General features: G+C 35.1%; 1 protein-coding gene and 1 long non-coding RNA gene across 26 annotated transcripts in view; one reads left to right on the top strand and one right to left on the bottom strand.

Annotated features, from left to right (window-relative positions):
* Positions 1 to 24,437, top strand: part of CEP128 (centrosomal protein 128) — a 394,735-nt gene that overhangs the window by 327,913 nt on the left and 42,385 nt on the right. For 9 of the 19 annotated variants that reach the window (XM_077910222.1, XM_077910221.1, XM_077910229.1 and 6 more), the window contains 2 exons: positions 6,088 to 6,177; positions 14,828 to 14,851. The exons of 1 other annotated variant lie outside the window; for it this stretch is intronic. In XM_077910222.1, the coding sequence (XP_077766348.1) occupies positions 6,088 to 6,177; positions 14,828 to 14,851 (114 nt within the window). Of the gene's footprint in view, positions 1 to 6,087; positions 6,179 to 14,827; positions 14,852 to 17,405; positions 17,573 to 24,437 lie in introns of those variants that run through there. 9 more of the 19 variants (XR_013386591.1, XR_013386592.1, XM_077910233.1 and 6 more) reach the window with 5 other exon arrangements.
* Positions 4,139 to 24,437, bottom strand: part of LOC144320980 (uncharacterized) — a 61,690-nt gene continuing 41,391 nt past the window's right edge. Inside the window, exons 3-9 of one of the 7 annotated variants that reach the window (XR_013386599.1) lie at positions 21,083 to 21,156; positions 18,176 to 18,311; positions 17,431 to 18,049; positions 16,495 to 16,655; positions 12,506 to 12,611; positions 11,181 to 11,440; positions 4,139 to 7,056 (exon numbers count right to left, since the gene is read on the bottom strand). This is a non-coding gene — a long non-coding RNA (uncharacterized LOC144320980). Of the gene's footprint in view, positions 7,057 to 9,356; positions 11,441 to 12,505; positions 12,612 to 16,494; positions 16,656 to 17,430; positions 18,050 to 18,175; positions 18,312 to 21,082; positions 21,157 to 24,437 lie in introns of those variants that run through there. The other 6 variants (XR_013386597.1, XR_013386596.1, XR_013386602.1 and 3 more) reach the window with 6 other exon arrangements.

The following is a 24,437-nucleotide window of genomic DNA, read 5'->3' as shown; positions in this document are numbered from 1 at the left end:
ACTAGCTGATTTAATGGCCTATTAAAATCTCTATTTTCTCAAAAGGTGAAGAAGCTTACCAAGCTTAAATTTGGTATGGGGTCTCAACAGAGATGAAATGTTAGCAGTCTGTATTAGGGCCAAACAGGGTCTCAGCCCGTTAGATTTGCACACTTCCATTTACTATGTCAAGAAGCCTCAGGAAAAGGGAACCAAGCTCAGTAAAATCAATTCCACTTGAAAATTTAATGGCCATTAAATTTTATTGCTCTATTTTACCTAAAATTAGCAACTTAACTTTAATTCCAAAATTATGGCAATAAAACTGGAAAGTTGAATACCCTGAAAGTGAAGTAGTCTTTGTCCAAAGATATGGAGGTTGATTGGCTAGATCATTTTCTTTGGAGAATAAAAGAAATATGATAATGTGACTGGTTCTGTTTATCCAGAGAGATGCAAAGCACAAGTCTACAGGATTTAGCAGTCTCCTTTGAGTCAAGCTTCTACAAAAACCTCTAAAGAAATAGACGCCATTTGGAAACATTTTAAAAATGCAAATATAAAGTGTAATTTTTTCATTCAAGTGCCCAAATTTTACTTTGACAAAGTTTTCTAAAAACTTGGTAGAGTAAATGAGCCAAGTGTGTGTTATAAATTTTATAAATTGTTCCCACACGGGGGGAATTTATTTTATGTGTCTCCATATACCAACCCCTTTGCAGTTGACTCCATGTAAAGCAACACTTCCAGAAAATATCCCTGAGTGCCTTTGTCAGAGTCTGAATTCTGGGCTCCATGAGCACTGGGGCTGATGAAACAACGGCTTATGTTTTCTTATGAAAAATGAAAACTATCTCAGCATATTATGATGTTTTGCAGTGTTGAACTTGTCTGGGAGTTTTTGCCATGTTTCCAGAGTCAACTGTCACTTTACAATTTGGGGCAGTTTCATTTGGGTTTCTATTTAAGTAATCACTTCAAACCCATTCTCCATTATGTGTATCTGCTTATTCTTCTTGATCACACCCCTAGATAGGCCTTAAACTTTGGATAAATCATCGTGTGTCTTCCATTGGGGCTGCTATAACAAAACTACCATAGACTGAGTGGCTTAAACTAGAAATATTTATTTCTGACAGTTCTGGAGGCTAGGAGGTCTTAAGATCAAGGAAGATTCAGTACCTGCTTTCAGTAGTTATGTTAGATTTAGATGCAGTATCTGGCCCACTTCCTCGATCACAGCAGGAGAAGAGGAGAAGGAACACTCTTGAATCTTTTCTAAGGGCACCATCCTGTTCATGATGGATCTACCCTCCTGACCAGTCATGTGCTAAAGGCCCCATCTCCAGATACCACAATTGGGGATTAGGATTTCAATCTGTAAATTTTGTGAGAGAGGGACACAAACATTCAGGCCTTAACACCTCATTCTCCATTTTGTCTTCTGTCTCTTGATGACAATGACAGTTGTGAAAAGAATATTCTAAGGGATGACTGTAGTGTGCCACAGATTTGAGAACAATAATTGTATACAATATATTGTATATTGTATATTGCTCAGCAATAATATATTGCTGGTTGAAACCATTTCCATTGATTGTAAACCAAATCTCTGAGGTTCTAAGTATTAGATCATTGTATAGATCATTATATAGAAGCATAGAACATCATTGAAAGAAACTAGAGTTCTCACTTCTAGGGCTATCTCCCATGCCCATTTGGCACATTTTCCAGAATGTTAAGAAACACTAGAGAAGATTTCCCCAAACTGGGTTCTTAAAAACTCTCTGATAGTATGTTTCAGTAATTACAAAATACTGATCTAGTACTTGTTAGTTCCTGTCAAGATTTTGCTAACTCAATCCCAAAGGGTGATGTCTGTGTATCAAAAGAGAAAAAAGATCACTCCCATGGTGCCAGACTATGCTTTTGTGACATACACTGTGCTGAAACTTCTAAATATATATTATTGATTCCTTGCAACATTTCTATAAGATAAATACTGCTATTTTCATTTTACAAATAAAAGAGATTCATAGCTTGTTCAGCCAGCAGTTGGCAGGGCTAGTACTTATACCTGAATCTGCCTGTCTTCTGTACTACTGTACTTACATGCCTCCAGAGCTTATAGAGAAAGTAGTTTCCATACCTTTTGTTTGTTTGTTTAGCTTGTTGGCCTTTCCTTCTTTGAATTTCTTCCATCTTTTTCTTCTAGGAGAATAATTCATTAAAAAACATACTAAGTATTGGGATCCCTGGGTGGCGCAGCGGTTTAGTGCCTGCCTTTGGCCCAGGGCGCGATCCTGGAGACCCGGGATCGAATCCCACGTCGGGCTCCCGGTGCATGGAGCCTGCTTCTCCCTCTGCTTGTGTCTCTGCCTCTCTCTCTGTCTCTGTGTGTGACTATCATAAATAAATAAAAATTTAAAAAAAAATCCTAAAAAAAAAAAAAACATACTAAGTATTTCATGTGGTAAAATACTAACCCCTTTACCTTCTCAAGAAACGGACTATAAGAAGCTAAATGATTTGTTGAAAGTACATTAAATAAATCAGGCAATACTAAGACTAATGTTAGTGAAACTCCTTACTGCTTTTCTTTCTATTAACTTTAAAACTATTTACAAACTCTTAGGTTCTTAGCTTACACATATGGTAATTGGGCAGTGTCGTGTGTGTGTGTGTGTGTGTGTGTGTGTGTGTGTGTGTATGTGTATTTGTTTCGCATGTGGGGGGAAGATTTTAATTCTGGTGCAAGATTATGAACAATCCAGTAATCTCAAACACTTCTAGGAAGGAGAAGGGATCATTTTTCTTTTTCCATTCTGCACCTTTTCTTTTTGCTTATTCATCATGTTTTAAATAAACAGACCAAAGAAAGTTGTTATTAAAGCCCTCCGTGGGCTTCTTCAATTTCAGTTTTAAACCAGGTTCAAAATATTCTGGCAAAAATTAAAGGCAACATTGAAAACGTTTGCATAAATTTTAAATTGTGCAAAAAGTGATAAAACTAAAATGAGCTGAAAGAATGAGTAATAAGCATCTCCTCATATCATTGTCTTTTTATCATAATCAGTGATGATATGGGCTTTTAAAAATTGATTCTGAAGTGCATTCCTTTTCCAGAGTATCTGCATTCTATTTATTCTTCTAAATGTAGTTTGCTAGAAGTTTAATGTTTACTTTTAAAAGTGTGAAGTCTTATTTGCATGCTAATAAATAACATTTAATGTCTATTAACAGTACTTCCATATTTGCTCATAAAATGGAATAGAAAAATATTACCTACAAGAGGTTCCATGCCTTTACTACATTCTGGGAGTAATTGAAATCCCTAGTTCTCATTTCTCTGTTAGAAAAGAACTAATAAATTTGTCACCAGTAAAACAGGGGTAGGGGGGGAGAGGCCATTTATGAGCTTAGTAATGAATCTAACTTGTGCAGCCCAGACCTGAAAGAATTGGGAGACCAGTACAATAGAGGTGCCAGTTAGCTGTATAGCATTACAGCTAATTAAGTTTAGATCTTTGCTTTTCTTTATCTTTTTTTCTGATATTTCCCCAGTGGTATTGGCTGTGTGTGCTTCAGCTGGCCTAATGTCAGACTACGAAGTCAGAAGCAGTTGCAACTTACTTAAGAAAGGTGTATGGGGGCACCTGGGTTGCTCAGTGGTTGAGTGTCTGCCTTTGGCTCAGGTCATGATCCCAGGGTTTCCAGATTGAGTCCTGCATCAGGCACCCTGGAGGGAGCCTGCTTCTCCTTCTGCCTGTGTCTCTGCCTCTCTCTGTGTGTCTCTCATGAATAAATAAATAAAACCTTTAAAAAGAAAACGGTGTATGGCAAAAGTATAATCCCTCTGATTATAGGAAACTGCTATAAGAATGTATAGAAATAATGGTTTTTATATAAACATTAAATTGTATTGTCATGTAGTATGTTTTGTTATACCATCACCTGATACCTGTTAAACATAAGGTTCTGGCATGTGTAATTTCAAGAAAGAGGCTCTAAAACAGTTTTCCAGCGTACACCCTAACCTCCACCACACACAAAATACAGCCCTAGTGGTAATAAAAAAAAAAAAGGCATCATCTATATAGACAAATATATACATAGTTTTTTAAATGTGGATTTTAATTTGTTTTTGAGATTTGGTATGGACTCCTTTGAGTCACGTGGACCTGGATTACAGTCTAAACTCAATCCCAGTGTGGAATTCAATACATTTAATATCTTTGAGTCTATTTCTCTGACTTTAAAATGAATAAAATTAATAATATTCACCTATTGAGAGTTTGGGGAAGCATTAAATGAAACATATTTTCAGCGAATAATAAACTTTTAACAAATAGTATTGGGTTTTATGATACTGGTACTTTAAAAGGACTGTTTGTAAACAGTCACAACACATACACTAGTGTCCCTTTTATTCCTGAAATTAAGCAAACCCTTTTCCTGTCCCAGGACCTTTGCATTTGCTACTTCCTCTCTCTCTAATGCTTTTCCCTTAGCTCTTTCAGTGATGGTTCATTTTCATCCTTTGAGCTTCAGCTGAAATGTCACCTCTTCATGGATATCTGACTAACCTGTCTAAAGTAAATCTCTGCCCTGACCCCCCCATCATGGTTTTGGAATATCTTTTTATGTCTTTGTCTTCTATGGAAAGGAAACTCCATGAAGGCAGAGAGACCTTATCTTTCTTGTTGATAACTATGTACCAATGTTCAACAAACTGTCTGCCTCAATAAATGTGAATGAATGTGGATGGATTAAATAAGTGGGAGGGAGGGATAGAGAGAGAGAGGGAGGAAGGAAGGAAAAAAATGATAGATAAAAGGAATAAAGGACAAAGAGAAGATACCTTTATGGCCTGAGAAATGATTTATATTCTGGATATATGCATTTATACATATACAACTTTGCAATGTTATTTTTAAGTTTAAAAATTGGGTAAAAGTTTTCTGGTTCCTGTTGTCTTTTCTTGCCCCTTGTCTGTGTGTTTCACCTTATCTTCTCCTTCTGGAAACTGACAGAGGTTATTTTGCTATAGGATGACCTCCCTCTGTGAGGCAGGAAGTAATTCTTATAGGATACTGACACCTTAGAACAAAGGGTTGCCAAACTTCTTGTAAAGGGCCAGATTCTAAATATTTTCAATTTTACAGGCTATCTGCTGTCTCCCAACCACTCACCTCTGCCATTCAGAATGAAAGCAGCTATAGACAATATGTAAAGAAATGAATGGGCTGTGTTCCAATAAAAATTATTTAGGGAAACTAAAATTTGAATTCCACGTAATTTTCACATGTTATAAAATATTATTCTTACTTTGATTTTTCTTTAGCCAAATAAAAGTGTAAAAACCATTTTTAGTTCGTGGGCCTATAAAAACAAGTGACAGGTTACAGTGGTCTACTTTGCTGATCCCTACCTTAGAATGAACTAGTTTAATGGCTTTCTATCCCAAGATTGTTTGCCTTTTGAAAGATGAACTGGAATAGGGAGAGGCAAAGAATAAATTTCTATTGGTAGAATTTTTAATAATTTTGCAAATGGAAGGAAAGCATAATTTTGAGTAAGCAGACCTTCCTGAACTCCTAAAATTATATTACATCAGCACTGCATTATCCACAGGTAAGGTTGTGAGGGCTAAAATTAGATTTCATGACCAGTTAAAACTGTCTAGGTATGTCCATTAGTGAGCTCCCACCTTATTTATTATATGTATAGACTTTGTTTGAAATTTAGGATTAGTTACTTCTAGGGATGTGTGAAAGAAAGCATGACAGTTTGAGGATACTTGAGCTCTAAAATCCTAATGAATTGTAGCTCTATAATCCTTTAAGAATATAGAAGAATAAAATCCTTTATATTTCAAGTAATGATTTCCCTAAAATTTGTGTGTTTAAGTTGGGTAAGGGATTATTTGGGGAAAACATTTTAAGAATACAGTGTGATATCATTTTCTAAATACAGAAATTAAAAATTAAGTAGAAATTATTATAGTCTAATTGGTGTTATTTTTATCGCTATGACTATAGTGCTTTTGAATATTTTAAGACAATAGAGCTTTCCAACTTTTTCTTTACTCACATCTCTTTTAAACAGCCAAAGCAACTGTTTAAAATTCCACCATGGGAAGATGCTAGTCAGACTGCAATGAAAAATCAGAATGAAGCTCAAATTGAAGAAAAAGCAGTTAAGTATTTCATAGGTAGGAATATTTAGGGTATTTAGAACTGAAAGTCAAAATATATCTACCTTATTCTAGGACATGCAGGGTAAGTCAGCCTTCAGGTATGCATCTCCTAAGTGTAACTAGAAACTAGGTTGTTGGGGTTTTTCCTCAGTTTTCTTGGATACTAAGAATAGTGCACCATTGATGGCCAGAGTACAGATAAATTGAGGTTAGTTTTAAGTCCTTTAACTATCTTTCCCTTCCCACCTGTGCTTGTATGTCAGGAAATGGGGATTAATAATAATTTAATCTCAGTCAAACTGAGTAGGAGGCAAGAAAAACCTAACTCATGTCAGCCAACCACATTATTTTAAAACCATCTGCTTATGTATGATTATCCTTTTCAATAGTCTGCTTATGTCTGATTATCCTTATCAATAGTCTTTATTTTTTTTAATAGTCTTTAATATAGAACAGTGAGAGGTAACTATATAGGAGCTCACAGAGGAATATGGGAATAAGGGTAAGAGAGCCTCTAAGACTTGTTCCTTGTGCTTTAATTCCTGAAAACACCCGAGTAAATGACTACATGTAATTTAAGATGTGAATTATTGGAACTGCTCAAAGGTTAGCAGTTGAATTCCCAAAGTGGACTGTTTGCTTGTACCATTTAACCACTCAGCTTGTGACATGCACGATGGTCACCAACCAAGTGCTGTGATTGAAATATTCAGGAAGAAGGTGATTGGAATAGTGGGTTCCATGGTTATGTGGGTTTCTCTGTGAATAATCTTCTCCTAGAGGTCTGGAAAATGTGTGCCTTGAGGGATTCAAAGGAGATGCCATCCTTAGGGAGTCTCATTAGGCCAGCTATGTTTGGTGACAGTTCGATACATACCCTGAGGAAAAAAAAAAAGGATACCCTGTTGTTTTCCACAATTTGTTCATGACACAAACCTACTCATAAATTATGCCATAATCACTGCTGCACTAAGATTTGCATATGAGTTCAGAGCATATTCAGCTGATATATGACTAACCTCACCCCTGGAGACATGTACTTTATTTTTGAAAATGTAAATCTTTGGGGGAAAAATATGGTGTTTTGGTTTCTGGGTTGTTGCCTTTTTCCCCCTACTATTCAACTCTGTGCCTACATCTCTTTTGGGGGACAGTCAATCTTTGAAATTACACTGGTTGTAATTTGCATTGCCCCTAACCACCATCATAGCCTTCGTGTTATTTGCAAATAATTTTTGGTTGTTCGCTGGTTTAGATGTCATTCACGGAACTCTTGTTACCTGTTACCAACAGGTTCACTGTGGAATTGCACAGTTCTGGGAGGAGGAAAATTCTGTATATTTTGCCCTTCGTTTTGTTTGTAGTCTTACCATCTAGACACCTGTGCACCACATAACATTGTGCATGAAAGAAGAGTCTTAATGCGATTCTTCATTTTAAAGGAAAAAAAAAAAAAGGAAAGAAGCCTCATGGCTTTTCTCTGTGAACTGAAACATAAAGGATAAATCTGAGATTTTTTTGGTTTTAGTTTTATACAGTTGACTGGAAGAGTTTACAGGGATTTAAAGCAAAACCCTACTTTGCCTCTCAGGATCCATTTTCCAGTGGGAAATCTGTTGAAACAAAAACAACAGAGCCCCATTTCTCTGTCTTTCTCTTCGTTTTCCCTGCACCACTAAATGCCCCAACAGACACATGCACACATCCCCCTTCGGTGCAAGTGCAATCTCAGATTCTCTGAACAGGGTCAAACCATAACACAAACAATGTCAAAGTAGAAGGGTTGATGATTGCCTCCTAGCAAGACTGCAAAGCAAAAATGCAACCTGAGAGTGTTGCTGAGGAACTCTACAGAGGCGTGGCTGTCTTAAGTCTCTATCATGACAGTGGTAGTGGATGAAAGAACAGATCATGAACAGAAATCTCACAGAGGAAGACATAGACATGGCCAACATGCATATGAGAAAATGCTCTGCATCACTTGCCATCAGGGAAATACAAATCAAAACTACAATGAGATACCACCTCACACCAGTGAGAATGGGGAAAATTAACAAGGCAGGAAACAACAAATGTTGGAGAGGATGCGGAGAAAAGGGAACCCTCTTACACTGTTGGTGGGAATGTGAACTGGTGCAGCCACTCTGGAAAACTGTGTGGAGGTTCCTCAAACAGTTAAAAATATACCTGCCCTACGACCCAGCAATTGCACTGTTGGGGATTTACCCCAAAGATACAAATGCAATGAAACGCCGGGACACCTGCACCCCGATGTTTCTAGCAACAATGGCCACTATAGCCAAACTGTGGAAGGAGCCTCGGTGTCCAACGAAAGATGAATGGATAAAGAAGATGTGGTTTATGTATACAATGGAATATTACTCAGCTATTAGAAATGACAAATACCCACCATTTGCTTCAACGTGGATGGAACTGGAGGGTATTATGCTGAGTGAAGTAAGTCAGTCAGAGAAGGACAAACATTATATGTTCTCATTCATTTGGGGAATATAAATAATAGTGAAAGGGAAAATAAGGGAAGGGAGAAGAAATGTGTGGGAAATATCAGAAAGGGAGACAGAACGTAAAGACTGCTAACTCTGGGAAACGAACTAGGGGTGGTAGAAGGGGAGGAGGGCGGGGGGTGGGAGTGAATGGGTGACGGGCACTGGGTGTTATTCTGTATGTTAGTAAATTGAACACCAATAAAAAAAAAAAAACAGATCAGAAGTATGGAGCACATATTTTGACTCTATTCATAAATCCTGCTTCTGATTCTATTAGGGATTTGCCATACCCTAAGTAAAAAGCAGGTGCAACAAGGAATGTTACTGGGTACTCCCTCTAGGCTAAGAAATGATACCTCCCTTTAAACTGGCTTTTCTTGATAAGTCAAAATGCTGGGGAGTGTGGGGATAGGGGAGGTTGGTCATTGACAACTTTCTAGACAAAATCTTGATGTGTTGCTGTAGTTTTCAGTATTTCTGTGTTGTTTCAAATCCTGTAGTGGATTATTTAAAAAGGACACTTAAGCAGCTAGTGAAATAAATTAATAAGGATAGACTACAGGTATCCACTGATGGGTAAAATGAACTCTGGATGGTTGGGAAAACACTACATGCTGCTCTCATGCCACTTGTTCTAAATTTTGTCTTAAGTGTAATTTTACCTTTTAATAGATAACACAATTTTACATATAGATTATTGATTAATTTGGTGTATTCAAAGTCAACTTATGCTATATTTTAAAACTTTTCTTGGTGTTGCAATGTTAAGGTTGTTTGCAGTTGTTTTAATTTATTTTAAATCACTATGTGAAACATTCATTTTTTTGTGATGACTAATAAAGGCCTTTTCTCTTTCTTTCACTTTAATATCTTGAATTTTAGAAAAGAATATATTTGGAATTATTTCCAGCTCTTTTAATTATTAAAAAAATGGTTGACAATATTGCCATGTGGAAATTCATAGAGAAAAAACTGCACATACTTGTATTTCATTTTATATCATTTATATAGGAAGTAGCAGATAAAGTGTGAGCATTGATTAAACAGAGTTAACATTTGACAGGCAAAATGCCACACAGTGGTATCTCTGGGTGAAGCCAAGTGGATTTTTCTTTCACCAGAAAGGTTTTTTGTTTTTGGAACAGTAATGGAGGGAGTCCCAATAATTTGAAAATCATTTGTCTATCATTGATCTTCAGTCCCAGTGAAGTTTCCAGAATTATTCTGTACTCTTAAAGATACTTAGACTTGGAAGAGTGACTCTTGTTATATCCTCATACCAGTACTGTATATTTTCATAGGTCAGTGGAAAATGCTGCATTATTGTGATGAAGTCATCAGGCCTGTTCAGCTGTACTTACCAGAGGCAAAACTGATTATTTAGACCTATAAGGCCTCTGATTCATCTCTTAGATGGGATGGATGAATCAATGTGTCTCATTGATTGGCTTGGCTAAATCAAACCATTAATGATCAGGGATTCAGATACCAGCAATCCCTATAGCACTCGTTTCCTAACTTAGCCTGCAAATATTTGCCCATCTCCAATGATGCTAATATATTTGTCTCGGTTCAGTTATAAATTCCAATGTACAACCTTGTGACCAAGTAGAAGAGGGGTACATATACAGCTCAAGGCAGGTTACTAACCTCATCATAAAATTTAAAATACATCTTTTTATAGTACATATGTTGTAGACCTCTTCCAAAATATTCCTCTCCCTTCCTGATCTGCCAAGCGCAGAATGAATTACAGTGTGTTGTTTAGCAGCATTATTGATACTCAAAAATTGTGTGTAATATTCACATTGTAAAGAATAGCTAACACTCTACATTGGAACTCAGTGGCTGTACAGTGAGTATGTATATAATTTTTAGAGTAAACATTAAATAATTGTTTCCATTTTAGCTGTTTCTTAGACCATTCCCCTCCTTAGATGAAATGAAAGAACAGTCATAAAAAGTCAATAGCAACAAAATAGGTTTTTCCCCCCTAAGAACTTTTTTCTCCAAAACATTGAAGCTACATTTCCTTTGATTTTTGTTTAGCCTTCCACTCCCAATTATTTCTTTCTTATAGGTGTTGTTTATCCAGAAATACTTCATATAGGAGAAATCAATAGATTCAGCTTAACAAAATAATTTGTTTATTTAATATTCTAACATCTTATTTCAAGTGTTTTTGTTTGTGGTAAAAGGACTCGAAGGCCTCTGAGAGTCTGCAGTTGTCCTCAAAGTGTTTGCAGAATTATGTGTATATTGTGGATAATGTACATTTTCCTGGGGAGAAGATCAAGTCTCATCAGACTCTCAAAGTCCTTGACTACAAAAATAAGAATGACTGGTATTAAAACCACCTGAAATATCGTGACTTTAGTGAGAGCATCTTCACTATTTTTGGAGGCTCTCTGCCCTCTTGGTTCCTCCTACCTTCCCACCCCCCTTTTAATGTCCCAGTGCTGTTCAGGATCCAAGTATGGATGTATTTTGCACACCTTCTTTTTCATCTGAAAGTTTATGCTTCAGTTCCCACTCCAACCACATAAGCATTGACTTCAATTTGGCTTCTCACTCCACTTCTTTTCCTCTGCTACAGGTCACCACACAATAAGGGGAACCCAAACTGACCACAGAGCATGAGTTCCTACCACTGCAAATCAGGGCTCTTACTGTATGCTTGGTGATCTGGGGAGATTAGAGGAGTTGAGATAAACTTGAAAGTAATCAGGAGGGTTCTGGCAGAAGACAGTTTGGGCTAAAAAACAAAACAAAAACAAGAGCAGAAGTAAAATTAAAAAGGAAAATAAAGAAAATTTGTAGATAATAATATTTGAAAATAGCCTCAGAGAATGTCTGATGCAGTCTTCTTATTTTCCATGGGAGTGTGTGTTCACAGTAGGAGGTGTGGGTGAGTGTTGAACTTTTGGATTGAGTTTGAAGATAAAATCTGTTGAAATGAAAATTGGAGATTAAACAACAACAACAAAACACTGCACTTCTGGTGAGAGTGGAAGAGGTAAAGAAGAATATAATTTACTGTGATGTACTTATATGTTCATTCTAAGGCATATACTGGCATTTGTTTCATGGGCTGTATGAGTGCCACGGTATTGGCTTAAGTTACCTTTATTTTAATAAGAAGAACAAGAAAGGAAGTGTGGAGATATTTTGTTTGAGAATAAATATTTGCAGTAGCCTAATTCTTTTATATAGAGAATTATAATAACCTTATCTGCCAAAAAGGAAGTCATCCATTTAAATTTTCAAAGCATTTCTTAACTTTTAAAAGCAAGTTAGCAAGTTAAGTTCCTAAAGACTAGGAGTAGTTTCTTTGTATCGATAGCCTATGTATTAATACCAAAGAACTGTACAAGTTAGATGAAGCTCCCTAATTTGCAGTGATGGCTGGTATTCTATTAGCTGCTGTTGATTGGCAAATTGAATTATTGAAATTCAGGTTAATGAACTGAATTGCCTACTGCCCTAATGTTCTCATTTTGATAACATATTACATTTTTCATAGAAAGCTATCTCAGTACCAATTTGGAATGAAGTAGGTTATAGATGAAACAATGTAAGTAAATTGTATTGGAGTAAATCATTTCTTCATCTTTATATTTTAACAAAATGGAGTTTTCTCTGATCATTTGTGTTCATAGTCTTAAAGACTAGGCACATGTCTTAGTCAGCATGGATTGCTACAACAAATTACCATGGACTGGGTAGTTTATTTTTTTTATTTATTTTTTTATTTTTTTATTTTTTTATTTTTTTATTTTTTTATTTGGACTGGGTAGTTTAAACAACGAACGTTTCTCACAGTTGCGGAGGCTGAGGAAGGAGTCCAAGATCAAGATGCTGGCAGATTCAGTCCTTGGCGAGGGCCTTCTTCCTGGCTGTGGATGGCCATCTTCTTTCATCATATCCTTACGTGGCAGAGAGCAGAAGAGAAACAGACATTCTGTGTCACTTCTTATAAGGGCACTTATCCCATCATGAGGACTCCTCATGAACTAATTATCTCCCAAAGGTCCGATCTCTAAAATGCCCTCACATTGGGGATTAGGGTTTCATTACATAAATTCTGTGAGGATACGAAGATGCAGTCTGCAATGGTGTGTATTTCTTTTAAAATCTTGTAACAAATATTCAAGTAAAATGAAGACCTTGATACATAAATTATATCAGTTTATCTTTGCCAAACACTGAGATCTGAATTAAGACAGACAAAATTTAATTCTGCTGTTTTGACATCATATGAAATCTCTGATTTCAAGCTAGTTTATGTGTGCTTTTAAAACTAGTATGTTTGAAAAAAAAAAAAAAACAAAAACAAAAAACTAGTATGTTTGCTTTGAGAATGTGCTAATCCTAAATAATATGAGCCCATAAATATATAGTATGGGGGAAACTTAAGGCCCAAATAGTGGCTGTAAATATTTTAAGCCTTCCAAGATGGTTCACATAAATGTGATACTGCCCAAAGGCTATTTCTGTCTCTGTAAGGTATCTAATGAGGTTCTTCTGTTCAATCTGCAAAGGATGATAAAGCATTGCTGAATGGTTTTGTCCCAGATGGACTGTGAATTAGATGCCTGGTAACAATAGATCAAAGCCCCCTTGAGGCATTATCATATGCATTTATTATGAAGCATTCAAAAGTGACAGTACACAAGTCACCAACAAAACAGCAGTTATTTCATGAAAATTATGGGGGCACGGGTGAAGTTCTCTCAAGTATGCCAACAAAATGCAATTAAACAGATTATATTGCTAGGAACAGTCTGCTTTGGGCTGATTTTGCATAATATATTCATTTAACTTGTACCCACATAGCAAAATGTTTAAAGGGTAGAAATGTTCAACTCAGTTTCCCAGTTTGAGGATAGGAGGTCGGATTGTGAAAGTCCTCAAAGGCAAGGCCTCTCTGTGTTAGGTAAGACTGGGAGTGTGCAATTAAACAGATTATATTGCTAAGAACAGTCTGCTTTGGGCTGATTTTGCATAATATATTCATTTAACGTGTACCCAGATAGCAAAATGTTTAAAAGGTAGAAATGTTCAACTCAGTTTCCCAGTCTGAGGGTATGAGGTCAGATTGTGGAAGTCCTCAAAGGCAAGGCCTCTCTATGTTAGGTAAGACTGGGAGTATGGCAGTGAGTGCCAAGTTCTTGCTGCTCCTAAGTGTCCTGAGTCCCACTTCAGTCCCTGTAAGACTCCAAGAGAGCCGAGATGAGTATAGCTCTCTCTAGCAGTTTCCCCGTTTGCCTCTTAGGACAAATGATTATTTTGATTAAACAAAAAGCAAATCCAGATTTCACACATCTCCTCCCATTTCTTAAAATGAAAGAAGAGAAGGAAAAGTGGCTTTGATCTTCTCAAAAAAGATGGCTTTCTATTTTCTTAAATCTTTAGACTCACCTCTGTCAAATTCAGTCTCTTTTGATTGGTAAAGACTTCCTGTATGTAGTTGTCAGCTCTGAAAGGAGTTGAGAATCCAGCGATCCGTTTTGAGAATGCAACCATTACTTAATCGTTCAGCTTTTTAGCCATATTGTCAGTTACCCTTTTTAAAACCCAGATTTCTGTGAAACCTTCAAAGATACTATAGATGAAGAAGGTCCATCTGGCTTCAAGATTGGCTTCATGTAACATCTTTCTTGTTTATTTTTCCTGTCTTGTTTCACTTAACAAATTACTTCTTAATTTTAATTGATTGAGTTATTCTTCATGTCTGAACTTTACTTTCCAAATCACGCTTTGTGGTGTGTATCTGAGAGCTGGTATGTGTGCTAGTCTTTTTTTATGTCACTACTATCATCTAGTTGTTCATATATTCAAACGTATGTAATACTTATAAGTCCTTAAGTAGATAATTTTGCCAATGCAAAAGTGATTCACTGTACTTGAGTTTATGATATTTACCATTAAACCTTGCAGTCCTAATGCTAACTGAGATAAGTACAGTGATCCTTTCATGACTCTAATGTAGAAATCATCCTGAGTAGGAGTTTTCATTTTTTAAGATTTTCAAAAACATTATTATTAATAGAGGATAAGTAGACAATCTGAAAGTTGAGTAAACTTGAAGTGATTTTTAATAGCTTTGTTTTAATAATTCTGCATTATGCTTTATTTGCAGGACCGTGTAAATGCATTAGAAACGGTAAGTTGGGGCATTTTTTTTCTCCTTCTGTCAGAATTACTGCTGTGTCCTGAGGGGATTTCAGATCACTCCCCAAAAGAAGCAGTTCCAGAAAGCATTTCTAAAACTACATCTAGGATTCAAAGGGGAAAATAAACTAAACTATACCTGAAAGGTATGTGGATACAGATTTTTGAAGTGAAAAAAGAGAAAAAAGCAAAAATGTACATATTTAAGTGTTCACTGCTCTTTTAAGACTGATGATCCTAAAATGTACTAATCTATGGAAAATGTAATCAGTTTAAATGTAATCAATATACTATATATTTGCATCTGTATTTCCCAATCACTAAAAGGACTGGTTGATCAAAAGCTGAGATTGGGATGCTGTTTATACTTTGAAGTGCAGATATTCAACCTCAGTATTTTTGTGTATTGTTTTCACCAATACCCAAATAACCAAAATAATGTTAAAATCTGGTCAGCCTTTTCTCAATAACCTTATTTGTAGGAGTCTAGCATTAGAGAATAAATTTGTTAAGATGCATGAATGTGAAGACTATGCACTTGCAATATTTATTGTGAAATTATTTATTTTAAATGATTTTAGGAAAAAATGGGGGCAGCTTATTGTTTGACAATATAGTAATGAATGGTTAGATAAAGTGTGGACTTTCCACCCAACATGCCACTATGATTATAGAAAAGGCTTATAATAGAAAACAAATTGGAAAAAAAAATCATGTGTATTTCAGTGATAGGCATATGAATAAAGAGTAGAAGAGACTGGGGTACCTGGGTGGCTTAGTTGGTTAAGCATTTGCCTTCCGCTTGGGTCATGATATCAGGGTCCTGGGATTGAGCCCCTCATCAGGCTGCCTGCTCAGTGGGGAATCTGTTTCTCCCTCTCCCTCTGTTCCTCACTCATGCTCCCTAGCATGCTCTCTCTCAAATAAATAAGTAAATAAATGAAAGAATAGAAGAGACTGAGCAAAACTCATGCAAGTGACTTGTTAGACCAAAGTTAGGACTGTGATTTCATTCCTTTCTCTATTTTCTCAAGTTTTATAAAATACTATATTACTTTTATAAATAAACCTTTTTGTAATAAAAACCACGTGAATTGGAAGAATTGTAAAATAAATTATGATACCACCTTACGATGAAAGATTATTCGGCCATAAAAAGTCATATTTTTCAAAAGTAAATATTGTCATGCTGTTATATGGGGGGAGAGGGCAGTAGAATCTACAGGTATATAAACAGTATGATACAAATATTGAATATTTTGTGTTAAAAAAGACTTTCAGAAAGCAAGCACACAAAATATTAAGAATGACTTGGGACTAGTGGTGATTTTTCTTTTTTCTTTGTATGTTTTTAATGAACAGGAAAAAAATAAGAAACCTTTAAACAATGTGGCTAATAAAGAATAAAATATTTATTTTGTGAATGTAAGAAATGGAAAGATGCTAATGGAGCACATTTTAGTCCTGTGTAAGCAAGTGATTTTGATTGACAGTGTCCAGACTCTAGTGGATAAATAATCTATTCCTTAGATTTAACTGGGCCATTTGGAAATTACACTGACCTTCTCAGTTTCAGTATGATGACATTGTAGGTGAATAAAATGTTTAGTGTTCTTCCACATATATTTTACTTACCCTTAGGAGGTGTCTTGCCAACAGAATTTGGCTTGTGAATTAAATGGTCTTTTTAAAAGTATGAACAAAAACAGAAATTTTGAGACTGAGGACTTGGGTTCAGCATACAAAATGCCACTTATACAACATTTAGCAAGTCATTTCTTTCTTGATTCCTTCATCTGTAAAAATGATAATAATAATTAAACTTACTTTGTCAGGTTGTTGTGAGAATTAAAAGGCAAAATATATGTGAAAATAATTAGGGCCAAACAAATGTTAGGTTATCATTATGTGATTGCTTATTATTTCTTATTTAATCATTTTAATTATACCAGTATGCCGTGAAAAACTGAAAATTATACAAACAACAACCAGAAGCCTATAAATTTTAGTAGCATTTGTTAGTCTTGTATTTATATAATCTCTTTACTAAAAGTACTATGGAGTATGATTTTAAGTGCCTTATTCTGAGGGTTCCTTTAGGAATTAAGGTAAAAATAAAAAATCATCATGAGTAAAATAAAATTGATTAAATGGACGAGGTTTTTTAAAGTAGCAGTTTTCTCAAGATGGTTTTAATTTGAAATAATTATCATAAGTAAAACCATAAAAATGAAAATGCTTAGTAATAATGTTAATGTTCAAATATTATGAAGTTCTTTGACTTCATATGGCACTATAAGCAGCAGATTTAATACACTTGGTAGACTATTCAACTGGTAGAGTGTTTTATAGTTCATAAAATCAAATATGCTGAAAGTAATCTCAAGATCATTTATTTGTCTCTCACCACTCAGCACTTAAACCATATAAAAGTGTTGGTGGTCTACATTTGGTTGGGTTGGTATTAACATAAAAAGTGTTGAATGCAGGATGTATGTTATGGTGTTAGAAATTTGTAAAAGTTTGAAATTTCATTGTTTCATTAGGAGATTTGAAAGGTTCAGTACTTACAATACATGAAAATAAGATGGTCTTTTCCTCAATATGAACACCTTGATTTTTTGGCTTGTCACCAGTGATCCAAATGCTTATGTCACGTTCATGTGTCCACTTTTCTCCTCTTCCTCAACTTTTCCCTCTCCTTCACTAGCAGGTAAGCTTCTTGGATTAGAAATTCCATTTTATTTGCAAAAACATCCCAGAGGCTATCAAAAACTCCTTATATACATTGGACAATGTATAAGCTTTTGTAGAAGGAGAGAATGAAGGCCAAACTGTGCATATATGACCCTCACATAAGACTTTTTGTGAATAGAGGTAGATACAGAAACCAGTTCAGTAGTTGAGGGAAAAATTCCCCAGAAGCACATCAATTTATTTTCTTTCCCTAGCCTTTCCTATTAGTATTATACTTTATTTGATGTTTCACAAAAGCTCTTATGATCCTCATTAAAGTTTAATGTGAAGTTTTAGGAAGGAACCAGCTTTCAGCCAAAATAAAGCAGGTTGATTCCCAAAAAAAAAAAAACCTGGAAAAAAAAAATCTCGACTGATAGCCCCAGTTGATGAGCCGTGGATAAGACATAGCAGTGGATATTTATTTGATATTATATAAGGCACTGTGTTGACGCTGAAGGGAAGAAAAGAAAAATCTGTGATCAGTTCTCTCAAGGAACCTGTACTTTCATTGAGGAGAGAAGTTACTTACATGTAAATAAATTAATTATATAAGATAAAAATACAGTGTCTACACCACCTGAATAAAACACGATGCATTTTGTAGGAACGAGGACATGATGGAGGAGATTAGATTCATCGCTGAAATGTGAAGAATTAGTCGTTGCAGGCAGAAAGAGCTAGAGAAAGCATCCCATGTTGGGGCTGCAATCAAACTTTGAAGATAGTAAGGAATAAACAGTTTGTTAAAAGAATATTTTTCAAAAAAAAAGTAAAATTATGAAATCATGGCTCTTACACAAATACGAACTGAAATCATGACAAATGTGTTTAACTCATTAATTAATGAGAGAATGAGAAATATGTTACAAGTGACTTAAAGGAGCAAAGAGCCACACAGATGTAGGTACTATAGTGCTGAAGGGAATTTAAAATTGATGCAAAACTGGCTTCTTCCAAATGAAGAAAATCAATTGAACCTCCCAGACAACATTGTTTTGCATGTCTGTGAACAAAAATTATTTGCATTCTGTCAGTTACCTACTACTACAAGAGTTAAAGTGGTAGCATGCCATTTAGACAATAGGGAGCCACTAATGGTTTCTTATCAGGGCTTGTGGAGCAGTAAATGTGGTGTGTAGGAATGCAAATGTTGTAGTTCCGTGCAGGGCAGAGTGCAGTGGAGAAAGTCTGCGGGTAGGAATAGAGGAAAGTGCATGTTGGAGATATTGCAACTTTAGAAATGTGCTCCAAAAATTAGGGATTGGGCACTTGGTGCCAAAAAGGCAGGGTTAAATGGATGCCCTTGTTTAGAGAAGGGAACTAGTGAACTTGCTAAGTAGGAGGTCAAGGGTGAAGAGGAGATAGAGACAGTGCAGTAAGTCATTTGAGGAAGCTCAAAAGGAATATAAGACAATTCAGACTGGAGATACAGATGGAGTTTTTCATGTCGACTCTCCAATCTGTCTTTAATTTCATTTTCATTAATACTATGATAATCACACACCTTCATATTAGAGTTAGGTGTGACTTTAGTTAATAGAGAACTCCAAAAGTAATAGTGGATTAAGCAAGATAGAAATTTATTTCTCTCTTGTCTAACAATCCAAATATATGGTTTCTATGACAGACATGGTGTCAGAAACCCAGGCTACTTTTGTCTTTTTGCTCCTCTGTCTCTCCTCAAAATACTGCTTCCCATTGTGATCTAAGACACCTATACCACCTCCAGCCCTTATATTTGCATTGTAACAGAACAAAAGAAAGAAAGGGAGAGCACATAACTTCCCTTTAGTAGAAATTAGAATTTGCATATTTTATGTCTATCCATTTCCGGGCCAGAATTCAGTGATAAGAATTATGTAACTAGCTCTGGGATTCAAAAAAAGAGAATCAGATAAGCCATAGACTTTTGGAAATTTCTTTTTTTTTTTTAAGATTTTATTTAAAAAAAAAGATTTTATTTTTATTTATTCATGAGAAACACAGAGAAGAGAGACAGAGAGAGAGAGGCAGAGACACAGGCAGAGGGAGAAGCAGGCTCCATGTAGGGAGCCTGACATGGGACTTGATCCTGAGTCCTCAGGATCACGCCCTGGGCTGAAGGCAGTGCTAAACCGCTGAGCCACCCAAGCTGCCCAACTTTTGGAAATTTCAAAGTAAATTTTTAAACAACTCAAAGTCAGAAAATAAATTATAGTAGAAATTCTGAAATACATAGAACTGAATAATAGCAACACTGTGTTATAAAATATGAATGCTACAGCAAAAGTAGTATTTATGGGGAAACTTAATGATTTATATGCTTTTATAAGAAAAGAAAGATAAAAAATGAGCTTATCACCCAACATAAGAAATTAAAGCATGACACAAACACCTTAAAAAAAAAGAGCAAAAGACAGGAAAAGATAGAGAAAGGATTATAATGAATAGAAAACAAACATGCAACATGCAGGGCTAATAAAGCAAAGCTGGTTTTTTAAAAAGAACAAAAACGACCAATATCCAGCATGACTGATGAAGAAAAAAAAAAGATACAAATGAATAATACGGGGCGCGCCTGGGTGGCTCAGTGGTTGAACATCTGCCTTTGGCTCAGGTCGTGATCCCGGTGATCCCAGAGTCCTGGGATCGAGTCCCACATCAGGCTCTGTGTGGGGAACCTGCTTCTCCCTCTGCCTACATCTCTGCTTCTGTGTGTGTCTCATGAATCAATAAATAAAATCTTTAAAAAGAAAATGAATACTACAAGAATGAAAAAGTGGATGTAACTATAGCTATTGAAAATTTAACCACATACAAGGGTATTGTGAATTAGTTTGCAATTATACATTTGCAAATTAGGAGAAATAACTAAATTCCTAGAAAAATACAATTTTCCAGAACTAAGAAGAAATAATATAGCATAAGTAAATTTTTAAAAATAATAAGTATCATCAACATTTTTTAATCAATTACAATTTTCTCCAGAAGGGCCACCAAGCCTAAATAAATTTTTAGATAAGTTCTACCAAATGTTATGGGAACAGATGATTTTAATTTTATAAAAACTCTTCCAGAAACTAGAAAAAGAGGGAATATGCCAAACTCATTATGAGTTGGCATAACCTTCGAGACAAAACCAGACATAGAAAGTATAAATAAGGGAAATTAAGGGACTTTTCATGCATTAACATGGATGCAAAAATATTATACACAAAATATTAGCAAAATAAATCCGGGATGTATTAAAAGGATAATTCATCATGAATAAACTGAGTTTATTCCAGGAATTCAGAGTTGGTTTAATATTAGAAAATCAATCAATGTAATTTACCATGTGACAGATTAAGGAGAAATAAATTTAATATGGTCATCTCAGTAGATGAATAAGAAGCATTTACTCTCATGATATCATTATCATCCTCAAAAACCTTTTAGCAAACTAAGAATAAAAGAGAATTTACTAATTTAAATCATATGAAAAAAACCCAATGGCAAACCTTACCTTAGCATTTTGAAAGTCCTCCTTTGAGACCGGAACAAGAAAAGGATGCCCCATTCCACAGCTTCTATTAGATACTATGCATGCCAGAGCAGTGAAACTATCATTATTTTCTAAATAGTGTTACTGTCTATATAAAAAGCTCTAAAAAGATCCAAAAGGATTTAGCTGATGTGACCACATTGAAATTAAGAACTTCTGTAAGTCAAAAGGCAACATAAAAAGAGGGAAAAGAAAAGCATACTTAGACTATATTTGTGGCAAAATATATAGCTGAGTAGCAATTTGTATCCAAATCAATTTATATCCATCCAAATTTTATTGCCAACAAAGCAATTAGAAAAAGAGAAACAACCCAGATTTCAAAAAAAAGCAGAGGTTAAAATATATGAGCAAGAATTTCAGTTGAAAAAGAAATATGTGAACATATTCAGGTTCATTAATAAACAGGGAAATGCTAATTAAAATGACAAAGAATTGTCATTTTCTTCAAACTTCATGTATATATTTTACATAGTCTTTTGTGCCTGTGACACGTTTTGCCAAAACAGAGGGAATGGAAATGTGTTAGCAGAACTTTTTTTTCCCCTAATTTTATGATGAAATAATTCATGCTGTCCCTGAGGGTAATGTTCAAAGATAGCTGGTGAGTTAGTCTTCAAACTGGAGCAGTACACTCCTAAGAGTATGCAAATATTTTCCAAGGGATCTTGAGATGCCAATAGCTTTAAGAGAATTCATCTTTAAGTCCTTAGCTTCTATAGGCATTTGGAGCAGAGTCCTAAAATGACTGCTTGAAGAAGCCAACTTTTCCTATTCAATCTCTTTCCACTTTACAAAAGAATGGCCTACCTTTCACCTCTCCTGGGTTCCATGATGGGAGATTCCCCGAGGCATTTCAGGGTGCCAAAGGAGGGACACTTGAGGGACACTTCATGTCGTCTTTAATCAAGTCACTAAGGTAACACTCCTTGCTCCTCTTAGTCATACATATATTTTTGATAAGATAAAGAGTTTTATTCGATATATGAGGTATTAGAAGAGGGTGTTCTGAAATCAACATAAATTGTTGATTGATGTTGAGGGAGAGTAATGACAATTATATGACCTTACCTCTTTTACCACCCTACTATGATCAGAGAATGTATAGCCCTAGAAAACAAAACTGATTGTTGGAAAGAAATACTTGAAAGTGTCTTATTTCATCCAGGTGACAAACTTTGGCCTGGCTCCATGTCTTATTTATTTATCTGTCTTAGAATTATAATTCAAAAGGCAGTCAACAGAGGGCACATTTACACATTTTATAGAATTGAGAAATGAAGTCAGACTTTTTTTTCTGCCAAAAAGCAAGCCTGATCTGGCTGATTGGTTTGACAATAAGGACTAGCTTTGCCAATCTGCAACCCTTAAGGTTTTGATGAAAATATATTTAATGTTAATATAAAATGAAAGTATTAAAAATTTAGGCTGTTAGAATGGTATTAACAGTAGCAAGATTTTTACTTTTCTCAATACTTTTTGCATATGTAGAATTCAATGAAATTCCTCTAAGCAAAAGAAGAACACTTGTAATCATTTGACAAGTCATGGTAGTAAATAAAGCCTCTTTCATATACCTTCCAAAACAGAAAGTGGATGACTTTAATAACCACATTACAGTCCTTTGGCGAGTCAAGTGGTTTCTGATTCTTTGCTTTCAACAAAATTGAAAGAGGACCTAATCGAGCTGATCATTAAAATTAATTTTTGATGACAGATCACTATGTAATCTTTGCCATAAAACTAGGAAGGCATTCAAGAAATTGAGTGACATTGTTATAACCAAACTACTTTCATTCTCATGTACTTTTTTATGTGAACAAGATTTCTCAGTGATTAAATCTATAGAAACAAACAAAAAAAAACCCACCCAGAAATAGAAATGAAATATAACCCTGTCTTATTTTTAAAAGTTAGCACTTACCCTTGGGTACATGAGCTAATTGAGTACAGGAGAAGAGAAAGCAGTATCCATCCCATTAAGGGAAATACTTTTAGAAGCTTTGAGGTCTTTATATAGTTTACATTTAATAATTTTTCTCAAAAATATTAATAGACCTAATATTGTAATGATAATTCAAGCTATAAAAATATGTAACAGAGCATTATGGTCACGGGGCGTTTTAGAAATTAATTTTTCTCTCTGTATATATACATTTTTGTTACAGAGAAGATGAAGTATGATAGGATAGCCAATAAAAAGGACTTTCAAGCATAAATATTTTTTATATTAGGTTAAAAGTCTGCTGGGAAAAATAGATGGGAAATAAATTCAAAGGGCAAAAGAACAATATAAAATTTCTGTCTTTTAAGGAGGATCTTATTTAGTTATTTTGTCAGTGGATAAATGGTGGTAACAAATTATTGAGGTACTTAAAGTTTCCTGGGTAAGTTTATACGAGTAATATAAGAGTTTTATTTGAAAATGTCAGTATTTACAATATTCCAGAAATTTCATCCTTTGCAGCTACCTAAATTTATGATAAAAAACGTTTAGAAAACTTAAAAATGTATGTGTGGGGGTGGAAGGTAAGGGATATACATAGCTTTAAAAATATTTTAGGGAGTATCTACTCAAAATTTTGAAAATCATTGACTTAGAGCAAATGTATAATAATATAGCTGTAATTTGTCATTATTTAATGCGCTTCTCAAAGCCAAGTGACCTAAAACAATCCAATCTCCCTTGTTTTCAGTGTGTACTAAAAGAGATGGTATAACTGATAGGATAAATCTAACCTGTAGCAATATGGAGAAATATATACATAAATTTACCTATATTGAGAAAAAAATTGCACAACACTGGAAAACTCTTGGAAATATGGTTTGGTTTTTTTTTTTTTTTTAACTGTTGGGGCCTTTAGCACACCTCCAAAGGATTCATTCAGCTAATACTACAAATTTGAACTATGCACACCAGTAGATCTTCAAGACCTTGGTGTCCAAGAGTACAAGAGAATGCCAGTGTGTCTCTGTGGAAATCACCAAGTCACGCTATATATCCTTCCTTTACATGTCTGCCATTACAGTAGACAATTGCTGTTGGAGTTTTTATTTTTAATTATTTCCTTCCCACTTGAGCCAGCACTAATTGTGCTTCATCCTCCTACATGTGTGATCCACTCTTCAAGCACATACGTTGTTGAAGAAGGACCACCATTCTTTGTGAGAACACCAAATTCTCCTTTATGGCACTTAGGAGTATATGGTGCCAATAGAGTTAATGTACTTCCCGAAGTGTCCTGGTTAAGCTCAGGAAATAACTGACTCAAGTATGTAAATCTGGCCAAATAACTGTTAATTATTTGCAGTGCTT

Source organism: Canis aureus, chromosome 9 (assembly GCF_053574225.1).
Source record: "Canis aureus isolate CA01 chromosome 9, VMU_Caureus_v.1.0, whole genome shotgun sequence".
Taxonomy (NCBI): Eukaryota; Metazoa; Chordata; class Mammalia; order Carnivora; family Canidae; genus Canis; species Canis aureus.
This window is presented reverse-complemented; position numbering and strand designations above follow the sequence as displayed.